Genomic DNA, 13,627 nt, shown 5'->3' on the forward strand with positions numbered 1-13,627 from the left:
TTCTAATTTCTGCTCACATTTTTCTAGTTGTTATATGAAGGAATGTATTGCTTGTTTTGGCCTTTTCTGGATGGTAAAGATATCTCGACGATCAATTTTGGCCCTCATTTTTCTTAATCAATTTCTTTATGCTTCCAAATTATTAGTAATTTACTAAATATATTTGACCTTATTTTATCCGAAATATTTGTTGTAATCACGATTTTTTAAGTAAAGAAATAAAATTATTAGTTTTAATATAATTTAGTATTTTGGATTTATTATAGTTATATTATCATCTTTTTAGTTAATTAATTAATCACCATCATTTTATTAAGTATAAAAGAATTATTTACTAATTTTGATTTATTATATGTATACATGCATGAATGATTATAACTATAAAATATAATATTTTATTATAAATTATTAGAATTATGGAAGCATAGTGAAATTTAAAGAGAAAGATTTTTAAATGTTAATTGGATCATCTTTGTAAAGTCCAATATCATTCAAAAAGGGGCCAATTCTTAGAATACATTTTCAGATTTCTAGACCCCTGGATCAACCAACTCGGCCCACAACCATTCGACTCCTATCCATTTCAATCCAATACTTACACTCTCAGCGAGTAGAACTTAAATTTTTTGTAATTAAATTCTTAAAAGAGAAATAGTTTTTTTCCATTTTTAATAGAAATTTGAAGGTTTAAGGAGCAGGAGGCAACTCAGTCACAGTATCAAGAACTCGTTAAAGTAGTGAGTGAGCAACCAAATTATCCCAGATCTCAGTCTCCTCGAGTGAGGTGGGGATTTGGTATTTAAAAACTTCCCTTCTTGGCTGCTTCCATCCACTCGGTTAAACTATAATAAAAGGGAATGGTCGTATCAACTTAATCTTATTCTCTGAAATGTATTGGGTCACTATTTGAAGAATGCCTGTAATGTTCAAGAGTAGTTTCATATCCAACAATTTAAAATATTTCGCTTAGAAAAAAGAATCAAAAAGTAGCATGGACGTATGTTTAAAATGGTAAAACCTTAGTCAGGCTTCTCATTATTTGAAGGAAAAATAAAGAAGAGCAGACCCCCACATTTCAGAATGTGGAAGCAACCTCACGTTTGCTTCAAGGCTCATGATTACAGGCAACGTCAACTATAGTTACTCGGGTGAGAACATGCAGAGCAAGTCTCAATATCGTCAAATGGGGAGCCTTATTATCATCACTCACTCACTGTGTGTGTGGTGTCACAGTTCAAAAAATGCAGCAAAAGAGTTCCCAACATTCAAGCTTTTCATCTTAAAGAATCAATCAACTTCGGCCGTTCTACCCTACACTTTGTGACGAGTCTTTGGACAAATTCTCGGACAGACGTGCTTCAAGAAGATCATTTTCCCTCCTGATGATATCAAGGTCTGCTTTCAGCTTGTCAATATCAACGGTCCGAGACGCCATAGTTGCAAGCTTGCCTTCATAATCAGCCACTTCTCTTCGGGCTCTATCCGCTGCAAGAAGATTTTCGGCTATTTGTTCAAAGCTGTCATGGATGCTAGTAAGTATCCTGTAAGCTTGCCGTCCTACCTGGTCCTTTTTTGCCTCCCTTGTAAAAAAAAATATAGACAATTTACATTATTAGAAAAATCTACATTCTCATTAACACAGCCAATTTTGTAATCACCAGCATATCAAAAGATTGTACCTGAACACCATCTCATCCACCACTGCATGAGTTCGATTAAGCCGTTCTTGGATAGAGTTGCTCTCCAACTGAAGCTCCCTTGTTTCTTTTAAGATCCTTTCTATGTCAGCATCCTGCTTCCGGCTGTTTTTTGTGATCTCTTCAATACGCTGAATGTAGGTACTCCTAGGTTCCAATTCGGGCCGCTTCTCGGCCTTTGCTGAGAGTATAATAAGTTCCTCCTCTCTGCAGAGTGACAGATAGCAAACATCCAGACAAAGTTACCACGTTGATGCAATTTCTCAACATACTTACAGAAATGAGTTAACTTCGTAACACATACAGTCTAGCAGCTTTCAAGGTTCACAAAACCATGACAATCTGCAATGCAGTTAGTGTCTGTTCCAGTCATAGATTCTTGACAGTTTACATGCAGTAAGATGTTAAGGCTTTAAGCCGCGTAAAAAGCTCTGATTTATATATAGACAAATATCCCTCTATCCCACACTATTTAGCCTCTTTCCTAATGAGTAACGACAGATTCTATTCTCAAAGAATCCAACCGATAAGAACCAATAATGTTGTATAGTAACTTAATCATGCCGTATCATATTTTCAACTAAATATTCCACTTTTCACATATTAATTGTTATCCTCTAATACATTTACCGATTCAAAATCGAACAAATAGAGTTTCCTATTCTATGATTTCTTCTGCTACTTCTTTCATTGGCTACAACACAATTTCTTCTCTCAATATTGTTCCTAGTCAAACTAGGTAATCTAAAAGGCGATGGAGAGTCTGCATGACTTAATTGATGATGACCTACCTTTTTTTCTTTTCAGCTAATATAAACTCCAGCTCCAACTCAATCTCTTCCAACTTTTTATATTTTAAATAGCTCTCTGGCTCTGTTGCTTTTAACGTTTCCTCAAGATAACTCTTTTCCTGCTCAAGGGCCGCTCTCTTATCATTCCTGCAAGAGACTTTAGAATTATCCCGAGCTTGCATAGGCAGAACTACAGTTGAGATAGTTATCCAAGTTTCAAAAAGAAAAATATAAGAAATGATGTTAGAAGTCTATAACATGCATGAGACTGAACCCTTCCACTTTTTTTTTTTTTTTTTTTTTTTGAGGTCTTCTGGGGATACTTAATAAGCAACAGATCATTATACTACCAGTGGCTCTCCATTTCGACAATTTTGCCCATTTTCAGTTCCACCGGATCGTTTAGTTGATTCACATAAAAGCCAGTGGGACGACTTTCATTAGAACCCATATCAACTGCTGCTCTCAACAAACCAAGCTTTTCTTGTAGTTTTTGTAATTCGACAGACCCTGAGACTGACTTCTCCACGAGCATTTCCTTTTGGTCTTGTAAAGTTTCTGTTTTGCAGTTCATCTGCAGAATGGCATGAAATAATAAGAGAAGATAACATGCTGGAGGCTTTCTGAAAGCCTAACCACAAAATCAAATATCAATGTCTGTTCCCTACTTCTCTATCTTCAAATATGCTCCAGTTCTAAATTGTCAGCTTGTCCGTTTCATTAACATCGACCTATCTACCTCAAAGCAGGTCTACCAAAAATTCACTAAAGATCAGATGAAATCCACCTACTATTAAGTACCTGAGGCAAATTCACGCACGGAGAAGTTGATTGCTGTCCATATTCAGAATCATGTTCATTTTCCCTCAAAGAACTCCTCACGCCTTCCACCAAATCCAGGACGTTTTGTTCACTGCCTGATATCTCCTTGCTGGAGTCAACTCTACCTTCTCTAGGTATATGAACACCATTATAAAACTCATCCATCTTATTCGGGATAAGATAAGATCGCTGTGACGACTCTGGTGTTTGTATCATCATCAATGGATCACCCACTCTTCCCAAAAGCTCCTTATGTGGCAGTGGTCCTGTATCATCAACATTTTCTTCTGGAGTCTTAAGGGGTCTTTTAGATTCAAAAACTGCATCTTTTCGAGCTTCAACATCAGATAGCCTCCCAACCAAGAATCGGACCAACTCGTACAAGTCCTCTTCCGATGGATAAAGAAACTGCCTAAGCAATAGACATAATGCTTGCTCTAAGCACAAATGGAGACAAATCTAACAGACACATGTAGCAACACAGCATTTTTAAAAGCGGCGTGAAAACTGAAAAAGACAAAGTCCTTGGAGCTTGAAGCGAAAAGAGAGAAGTGAAGCAAACAATCACAGAAGATAACTAGACATATATGAATTTAGTAATGAGGCCTAGTGGTCAATGAAATAGGAGGAGAACCATGACATTTCCGATTCAAATCCCAATGGAGGCAAAAAAAAAAAAAACACTAGATGATTTCTTTTCATCTACTCAAACCTTGGTTGACAGAGTTACCCGGTACCTCAGTGGAATTGTCGAGTTGCTCGCAAGCTGGCCCAAACACCATTGTCATTTTAAAAAAATGAATTCCGTAATATAATAGTCAAATTGTAATTAACATAACTAATTTCAACCTCCAATATACAATAATGTCAATATTAATCGAACTCTTCAAAGTTGAAATTTAAGGAACTGATAACTTTTCGTTTAATTCAGTTTGTGAAGTCATCAATTTAAAGGAAGCACATGTCTTCACCTAGGAAGCGATAACCCCTCGTTTCGCATCGCTTCATATAAGCGGCAAAGAGAGGGCTTTTGGTAACACTGCCTGATCAAGCACTAATGCACATCAAAATCAATTAATTCCTTTAACAAGACGCAGTTAAATCATAGATGCAGCACCTACTACGAACGAAGATAATTTGACAGATTAAACAAAACTTCAACAGAATAAACATTGAGATCTCTGGAAGTAGAAAAGCAAAAAAAAAAAAAAAAAAAAAAAGAAATTCCAACTCATAAAAAATACTAAATACTTATCAAATTCGATTTCGTTTGCAAAAAGCAGTTCTTAATTGTGCAAAATGCCAGCGAAACGACGGCGTATTAGATATAAGATCAAAAGAAGAAGAAGAAGAAGAAAATGGAGAGGTATATAACAGTAGTAGTAAGTAAAACCTTGTGGAAGCTGATGTCACCGACGAAACCTAGGGTTTTGAAGGCGGAGGCAAGGTCGGAGCAGAGCTTTAAGCGGTCGGACACTGAGTTCTCCGGCAAGGAAGAGGTAAAGGATGAATTTTGGTCAATGAGGTGCAATGACTGGGAGGAGATAAAGAATAATGTTTCCGGCGTGAGATCTTTGACCGATGAGATGCCGGGAGGTATCGTCACCCCTGAGTTGGCGATGGAGTTGAGTAGAATCTCTTGAGATTTTTCCATTGTCTCTGCAGAGTGCAGACCTTTAGAGATAGCGGGGATAGCTTATACAGTTCATTTTCATTTGACATCCTGTATAAAGTTTATTTTCTCAAGTAGTAGTATTATTTATATTTTATTTTATGTGACATAATTTTTTATATTAATAATTTAATAAAGTGACATATTTTTATATCTAAATACAACTTCACTTTAAAGTTATTATTTGATGCTTAGTGAAATTTTTTTATAACCACATAAGTATTATTAGATATTTAAGATTGTAAATTTTAAAATTTTTATAGCTATATAAATATTATGACATTTAAAATCACATATTTCAATTTATTGATTACATAAATTGATACTTACCTGAGTTAGAATAAATGAATAATATCTTATCTCTATATGCTACTTTTAAGTATTTCTATCTCCTCTTTGTCATTTTTTTTCAAGTTATTTCCCAAGAGTAATGGAGTATAGTTCCTTTTAAACTTTCTTTCATTTTAAATAGTTTTAATAATTTTTTCTCTTTAATATTTTATTGAAATCCCCATTTTTGTTCTGACAGTACTGCTTATTTCTATTACTTTTATGTAATTTGTCTTAATCGTAAAATGTTTTGTATTTTTCTAGAAATATTCATTTCCTAGAGTTTTTAGATGTCATTAAAAGGTCTAATTTTGTTACTATTTTCAAATTATATATGGTATACATAGGGTATAAAAATAAATTCAAGTGAAGAGCAACAAGGCTGTGCCATAACTAGAAAATAACCTCAAAGATCACACGATGCATCAAGAGCACCAACAAGTTTTCTAGTTTTCAAATAGAAAGCATGTGTTTCAACAAGTTTCAAGATTTAGGCAAAATTCTGGTTTGGATCAGCTTCTCTACCATATATAATAGGCATGAACTTAATTTGTCCAACACCATTGAAAAAGTTCTCAATTTTTCTATTTTCATGGAGCAAGTAGCACAAGATGAAATCGAGGATCTGTCGTTGTCCCCTCCAACTGTTGGCTCCATGCAGATTGCTGGAAGCAATGGTTTCGGCCATAACATAGAGTTTATATCTCAAGCTTATCTTAGAAACAGAAGTTGTTCTGAAATTGATATAGAAGTAGACCATAATACATGTATCACTCATAATGATCAACCCCTTCCCATATTTCTCAAGGTACATTTTGCTCCAACCAAATATTTTTTCATTTAGATTAATTTTATCAATTATTTGTGGGCTTCTTAAGTTTTTTTCTTTTATTCCCTAGTTCAGTGTTCTTTTAAACTGGGCATTCCTTCTTTCGAAGAATACAATTTTAGTTCCTTATGGTTTTCTATATGAATTTATACATATTTCTATTCACTATCTGTTTTATTTTGTGCTTATATTAAGATATATATAAAAATGTCAAAAGGAAACTTAAGCAAGGCGGGCAGAATGGGACAGGTTGTAAATAAGAAAAAAAAAATTTAAACGGGGCAGAGCAGGGAGGGCTGGGCAGGTTGTAAGTAGGAAAAAATGTTAAATAGGGTGGAGCAGGGCATGATCAGCGGACCAAGGCTTTACCCGCTCTACTGCTCTGCTCCCGCCCGTCTCACAGTAGTGAAGCCAAAAATTTCTCTAAGAGTATTCAGACTTGAATAAAAAAAATCCTGATAAATTTATGATATAAGTTTAAGAGTTTTGGCTTCTGTAATGTGAGTGGTTACAAATGCAGTTTGCAAATGTGGAGTACAAGGTGAAGATTAACCAAGCTTTCTCCAACAATCCTGTCAAGGCAGTTGTATCAAAGGTAGCTTCCCAGTTTGAGCATGACAATTACAAACATATACTCAAGGGTATAACAGGAAGCGTTGGTCCTGGTCAAATTCTTGCCTTAATGGGGCCTTCTGGCAGTGGGAAAACAACTTTGTTAAAGATATTGGGCGGAAGACTGCACGAAAATGTCAGAGGAACTGTCACTTACAATGACATTCCATATAATCCGGCTCTTAAAAGAAGGTGATACCTATCCAACAATAACTTCTTTTTGCCTCTTTTTATTCTGTTGCCTTAAAACTAGGAGTAGGTACAAGTTTTTCTTTCAATGTAGATGATTTTGTATTGACTTTTGTTTGTGATGTGTGCTAATGCTATAGGGTGGGTTTCGTGACACAAGATGATGTACTTTTTCCGCAATTGACTGTTGAAGAAACCTTAGTTTTTGCTGCATTTTTAAGACTTCCAAGCAAGATGAGCCGACGCCAGAAGTATGAAAGAGCAGAAGTTATTATTAAGGAATTAGGCTTGGAAAGGTATGTGAGCTACCTTTGCATGAACTTCAATACATACTGCACCTCTGCTAAAAGAAACTTAACATGATTGTTGCAACTGTTTATTCATGAATTTCAAAATCATAGATGTCGTCACACGAGAATAGGTGGAGGACTCGTTAAAGGTGTTTCCGGGGGAGAAAGAAAAAGAGCTAGCATAGGTCATGAAATCCTTGTTGATCCTTCTCTCCTCTTGCTCGACGAACCAACTTCAGGCCTTGATTCTACCTCCGCAAATAGACTACTTCAAATTCTTCAAGGGCTTGCTAAGGTAAATGCTTCAGCCATATTTTCACAGATTTGCTACATAATTCCATCTTTTTAGATGGATCCATTTATTGCAATATATTCATATAGTTATTTCATTTTGTTACTTACAATACTCTCCTGTATCTAGTTTCTTTTCTTGTTTTAGCTATAGCCAAAGGTGGCAATTTTTGAAAGCACCATTAGGCTCTGCATTATGATTAAGTTGGCGAAATACTAATTTATTTTGTTCGTCAGATGGGAAAGACAATCATAACAACAATTCACCAGCCCTCAAGCAGGATTTTTCACATGTTTGAAAAAATCTTGTTGATATCAGAAGGTTATCCGGTATATTATGGTAAGGCCAGGGAATCAATGGAGTACTTCTCATCTCTAGGTTTCATCCCGGAAATTGCCATGAATCCAGCAGAGTTCTTGCTGGATTTAGCAACGGGGCAAGTAAACGACATTAGTATTCCTGATGATTTATATCCACCTCAATGCACATCTGAACAAGAGAGGGTTGTGATTAGAGTAAGATTCTAATTTGTACTTGTTCTGATGTTACATTTCTTTAGTTTCTTTGAAAGCTCTTTATTGGACATACTTTCACAGAATTGTGTCTATGACCATAATTAGTATCTGCAACACAAGTACAAAATCCAGTTGGAACCAAAAGAGAACCATCAAATCGCTAAGGCACCAGAGCATCTTCAAATGGCCGTTAAAGTAAAGAAAGATTGGACTATATCCTGGTGGGAACAATTCAGGATACTGTCAAAGCGAACATACAAGGAAAGATGCAGAGATTATTTTGACAAGTTGAGGTTAGTTCAATCGCTTGGAGTTGCAGTATTGCTCGGCCTTCTTTGGTGGAAATCCTCAACTGCAACTGAAGCTCAACTTCGTGATCAGGCAAATCCCAATATTCAACTTTTTCTCTCCTTGTTATAGTATCTTCAAGAAAGTTTACTTTAATTTCACCTACATTGCAGATTGGTTTAATGTTCTACATCTGTATATTCTGGACTTCTTCATCAATATTTGGAGCAGTATATGTTTTCCCATTTGAGAAGATCTATTTGGTGAAGGAAAGGAAAGCAGACATGTATAGATTAAGCGTCTACTACGTCTGCAGCACATTGTGTGACATGGTAGCGCATGTTTTATATCCGACATGTTTCATGTGCATTCTCTACTTCATGGCTGGATTCAAGAGAACTGTCCAATGTTTTTTCTTAACATTGGGTGCAACACTATTAATTGCAATAACCAGCCAGGTAAATCCAATCATTTTAAGTTCGCGAACCAAAAAAGCTCTCATTTTTGGGAAAGATAAATGGATTTGTTATCTGATGATAGGGAGCTGGAGAACTTTTTGGAGCTGCAGTTATGAGTATCAGAAGGGCGGGGATGGTCGCCTCCTTGATATTGATGTTGTTTCTTCTCACTGGAGGTTACTATGTTCAGGTATCCAAATTACAACATAGTAGTATTACATTCTTAATCATTGTCAAAAAGGATATGTTGGCCCAAGTGAATCCTACTCAAGTTAAAATTGATGATACTTCTTGTATCATATGTCAATAACAAATGAAGCTCAGAAAATAAAACATCTCTCCTTTGGTAAATGATTTTTGCAAACAGTAAATCACTATTACTATATGATTGCTAGCAAAGGATTGAGAAAAATTCTGCTCAAGAATCTGTCAAACTTGTCAACAAATGGGATAACTTGATAATTGTTGGGCTAAAACAGCCCAAAGTTAGACTTAACATGATATAATATTGTCCGCTTTGGCTAAGCCAACGCGGTTTTTCCCAAAAGGCCTCACACCATTAAGGGATCCCTACACCTTATACGTAGGCTCCCAATCTTTTCACCTACCAATCTGAGACTTTGTTCGCACGCCCAACAATAATATATAGAAGTACATGCATGAGACTAATTTTATCTACATTCACTGAATTCTTATCCGCTATAACAATGAAGTCACAAAACTATCTTCTGTCACATTAAAGTAATTGAAGGTTACTCGCTATAACAATGAAGTCAAAAAAATAATCTTTTATGTCACATTAAAGTAACTGAACTTGGTTGAATTGCTCAGAAAATACAAATGATTGTATTGTTGGTGTGTGTATTTGTTTGCAGCATATACCAAAATTCATGAGGTGGCTAAAGTACTTATCATTCATGTACTACGGATTTAGGCTGCTGTTGAAAGTGCAATACTCAGGAGATGAGTTATATGACTGTGAAAGCAAAGGAGGATGCAGAACCCTACAGAGTTCTCCATCATTTGACACTGTCAATTTAAAAGGTGGCTTAAAAGAAGTTTGGGTTTTGATAGCAATGGCTCTTGCTTATCGCTTCTTAGCTTACCTTTGCCTTCGTAGAAAAATCAATATTTGTAATCTTTAATTCGTGAAACTTAATTTCTTGATATTTCACACTTTGGTATTGACTATAGGGAAATTGAATTCTCAATTTTTGAAAGCAATCATTTTGAATTTCACAATCTTTTCTTTACTTCACTTCTAATTCCCCCTCCCGGAAAGAAAGATGGTTCTCTTTTACTAATGTCAATGTTGACTCATTTAGTTAAACCACCTTTATACTCCCTCTGCCTTATATTATGTGCCGTGTTTCTCTTTTACACGCCCCTTAAAAAATACTTCATACGGTTCACAATAAGTGATTAATTTGCTTTTGGCACACCCATTAAGAAAATACTAAATTCTAGACAAAAGTAGTTAGTATTACTAAACTACCCTTAATTAAATGTTGCAGCATAGTTAATATGAGGAGTAAAAGACTTTTTAGAGGTACGTACATGAGGTTAATTTTAGAAAAACAAATTGAATTGTTTCTTGGTTATATAAATGAGCACTTATTTTGGACCAAAATAAAAAAGTAAATTAGTCACTTATTGTGGACCGGAGGGAGTATTAATTAGGAAAGGGATTAAACTATTCTACCCTTATTTATGTCTAAGATACAATCTCTCTTCATTAAATATTTATTCTATTTATGTGTTATCTCTATCTTCAGGAACAATTATTACTAAAGGCAAAAAAGGGGGAAAAATCAATTTTGTCTTGAACTTCTGAAATAACAAATAATTTGAGATAACTATTTTTAGTAGCCATGACTAGTAATATGAGACCGTGGGAGTAGCATAATTCCATTCTTTTGTTTCCTAATTAAGCTATAACAGGGAAACTACATTGATTAGCTTTAAATCCTTTATAATATTGTTTAACTTTTACTCCTTCGACATTTTCAATATCACCAGAAAAAAATAATTAAAACCTTATTTCTTTCAAATAGAATTTTGTCCTTTGTGTGTTCTACTATAACACAAAAGTAAATTGTAAGGGGTCGCTTGGCCCAAATACTCTAAAATTCTAATCAGAATAGATAATTTCATCTTTTATATGAAATATACAATTTCGTAATTTTGGTATAAATCTTATCTTTATTTTTACTAGTATTCGCAATCAAATGCTGAATAAATTTAACATTACATATCTTTAAAAAGATATTATTTTATTTTTAAACATAATGGGGATAAATGTCCAAGTGGAATAGTATTCAAAGTCATAGGTGCATGTTGAATAATTCGTTGTTTTCATGTCTACATGTGCCATCCTCATTGTGGGTCCCCCATTCCCCCACATCCCACGTTCTAACTGTTTAATTATCGTCCCATGACTCACTGTTTAATCACATTCACACCCCTATAATTATAATATTGTATACATAACTCCTTTCAAGTTAGTTCTAATTTTTACATAAGATGCATGAAAAAGAATAATGAAACTGTTTCTCCGTTATATTTTACTTTTGCAAAAACAAAAAAAAAAAAGTAGCCGATGCACTAAACTCCCGCTATACGCGAGGTCCGGGGAAGAGCCGGACCACAAGGGTCTATTATACACAGTCTTACCCTGCATTTCTGCAACTTATATTTTACCTTTGCAAGAAGGAAAAATAGATATGACGACTGCACTAACGACTTATATAGACGGGCGATGGACTTGAAAAAGTAGCATTTTTTTTTTCAAAAAAAGAAATACGAGGAACATTAACTCGATCAATAAAAGCATTTTAATTAAGAAAGAATTATTTTATTGTTCAAACGTTTTTAGATACTCCGGTAAAATGCAACATATATCAAGATTCACTATAGAACTATAACATCAAACAGTGTCAAATTACTTAACATATGTATGATACAAAGTTGTAGATGGAAATAAATTATCTATCTCTTGCCAAAACTAATTCAAGAAGACATATATTATCTCTTTACACAAATTATTATTGAATAGTTAAAATACATTTGCAAGTAAACGAGACTATTGTAAGCACATATGGAAAAGAGGCAAACAATGTATGAGTCTCTTGGCAAATGAAGATTATAAATTTAACAAGATTCGTTTTTCTGGAAGTGAAACACTATACTCAAAGAATTTTATAATTACATCTTTTTCATTGTGTCTAAAGGCAAAAACAAAGATCCTATCTTTCCATTTTATCCTACGACGTTGGAAAAGGGGATATATATATATATATATATATATATATATATATATATATATATATATATATATATATATATATATATATATATATATATATATATATATTAAAATTAGTAGGTTCATATATGAGGATTTGAAACTTAATTAAGGTGCTACTTTCTCGGTCTCAAATTATCTGTCGTATTTCCCTTTTACACTTCCCTTAAGAAAATATTAATTATAAGGGGTTTAGATTATTTTATCCTTATTTTATGTCTTATTTACTCTTATTTATGTCTTGATAAGAGTGAGTTGCTCTACTGGTGAGAACCCTCCACTTCCAACCAAGAAGTTGTGAGTTCGAGTCACCCCAAGAGCAAGGTGGGGACCTCTTGGAAGGAGTAATGCCGAGGGTCTATTGGAAACAACTTCTTTACCTCCTCAGGGTAGGGGCAAGTTATAATCTCTCTTTATTGAATACTAGTGATATTTTCCGCGTTTCGTGCGATTATAATATATATCACTAAATTTAAAAAAAAGAAAAATAATGACATATAGTGGATGAGAGAGAGAATTTTTTTAAATTAATATGAATATAAAAGTTAATTCTAAATACTGATAAATCATATACTTAGCATTTTAATTAGAATTAGATTTTAGGTAAATGATGTTTTCCTGATTTTCTTTTCAAAAAGAAATAAAAGAAAAAAGATTTTTAAGAAAAAAATTTCATTTACATATATTATAATTAATGAGGAGGAAGCGAGAGGTTAATACGTGACTCTTTAAGTACAATTATATGTTAAAGGCATGTAAATAGATAATTTTTTCATTAGATAGTATAATATCGGCTTTGCTAAAATTTCTCCTATTCAAATAAAAGAAATATGAAATAAAAGAAAAGAAACTAATAGCGAAAAGAAAACAAAACAAAACAAAAGAAATATGTGGAAACTGCCACGTATTCTTTTTTATATTCCTTCTCGTTATGCCCTTCTTAGCCTTCATCTTTATCTTTTCTTTTCTATTTATTAGCTTCCCTCTCATATTCTCCATTCCAAGGAGAATAGAGTACTTCACTTCATAATACTTGCTCAGTTATTTGTACCCTCAGCAGAATAAAAATGTTTTTGTCTTACAAATAATAGGCAATTCAAAGAGAAAATCAAAACATAACTTTCAAAAAAAAGATAATTATCATAATACTTCAAAAAGAATCAAAAGTTACAAAGTAAACCAAATACTTTATTTTATTTTGTCGTACATATATTACATGATCCAATCATATGAATAAAATGAAAGATAATTTACTACTTAACTTTATAAAAATTACAAGTAGAAATGAAGTAGAAAATAATTTCTATTTTACAGAAACAAACATGCCGATGGCTAGAGAAGAACCTGTGCCTGCTCTGTGACTTTTTGCCCTAACACTTTTTACTGACTAAAAGAAATAAGAAGTGTTACCAAAATATCCAATGAAGGGCGTATATGAATGTTTAAAATTTATCCATTTTACACAATAAGCTGTTATTGGTTAGTAGTTAGCAGATTTCCAACAAAGTTTAACTCATAAGTAATTAATTTGAGTCTAA

At 33.7% G+C, this 13,627-nt stretch overlaps 2 protein-coding genes across 2 annotated transcripts; one reads left to right on the forward strand and one right to left on the reverse strand.

Annotated features, from left to right (window-relative positions):
• Nucleotides 1-977: 977 nt before the first annotated feature.
• Nucleotides 978-5,019, reverse strand: LOC104230415 (uncharacterized). The gene is made up of 6 exons (XM_009783214.2): nt 4,704-5,019; nt 3,290-3,718; nt 2,839-3,062; nt 2,489-2,635; nt 1,680-1,904; nt 978-1,580 (listed from the first exon to the last, which is right to left on the reverse strand). Exons 1-6 carry the CDS (start codon nt 4,962-4,964, stop codon nt 1,307-1,309), a joined length of 1,560 nt encoding a protein of 519 aa, XP_009781516.1. The 5' UTR covers nt 4,965-5,019; the 3' UTR covers nt 978-1,306.
• A 752-nt stretch (nt 5,020-5,771) lies between these two features.
• Nucleotides 5,772-10,019, forward strand: LOC104230416 (ABC transporter G family member 26). The gene is made up of 9 exons (XM_009783216.2): nt 5,772-6,120; nt 6,662-6,945; nt 7,083-7,238; nt 7,344-7,527; nt 7,761-8,039; nt 8,145-8,420; nt 8,501-8,785; nt 8,868-8,975; nt 9,661-10,019. Exons 1-9 carry the CDS (start codon nt 5,779-5,781, stop codon nt 9,928-9,930), a joined length of 2,184 nt encoding a protein of 727 aa, XP_009781518.2. The 5' UTR covers nt 5,772-5,778; the 3' UTR covers nt 9,931-10,019.
• The last annotated feature ends 3,608 nt before the right edge of the window (nt 10,020-13,627 follow it).

This window comes from Nicotiana sylvestris, chromosome 7 (genome assembly GCF_000393655.2).
Source record: "Nicotiana sylvestris chromosome 7, ASM39365v2, whole genome shotgun sequence".
Classification (NCBI taxonomy): domain Eukaryota; kingdom Viridiplantae; phylum Streptophyta; class Magnoliopsida; order Solanales; family Solanaceae; genus Nicotiana; species Nicotiana sylvestris.

Bases quoted from the DNA above. Each gene is read 5' to 3' on its own strand.
- LOC104230415 (XM_009783214.2), bottom strand. From the start codon at position 4,964: ATGGAAAAATCTCAAGAGATTCTACTCAACTCCATCGCCAACTCAGGG. The intron at 2,636-2,838 runs GTAGTATAATGA...AGTCTCTTGCAG, and splicing joins GTCGAAATGGAGAGCCACTG to GAATGATAAGAGAGCGGCCC. The intron at 1,581-1,679 runs GTACAATCTTTT...TTTTTTTACAAG, and splicing joins GTGGATGAGATGGTGTTCAG to GGAGGCAAAAAAGGACCAGG.
- LOC104230416 (XM_009783216.2), top strand. From the start codon at position 5,779: ATGTGTTTCAACAAGTTTCAAGATTTAGGCAAAATTCTGGTTTGGATC. The intron at 7,239-7,343 runs GTATGTGAGCTA...TCAAAATCATAG, and splicing joins AAGGAATTAGGCTTGGAAAG to ATGTCGTCACACGAGAATAG. The intron at 8,786-8,867 runs GTAAATCCAATC...ATCTGATGATAG, and splicing joins TAATTGCAATAACCAGCCAG to GGAGCTGGAGAACTTTTTGG.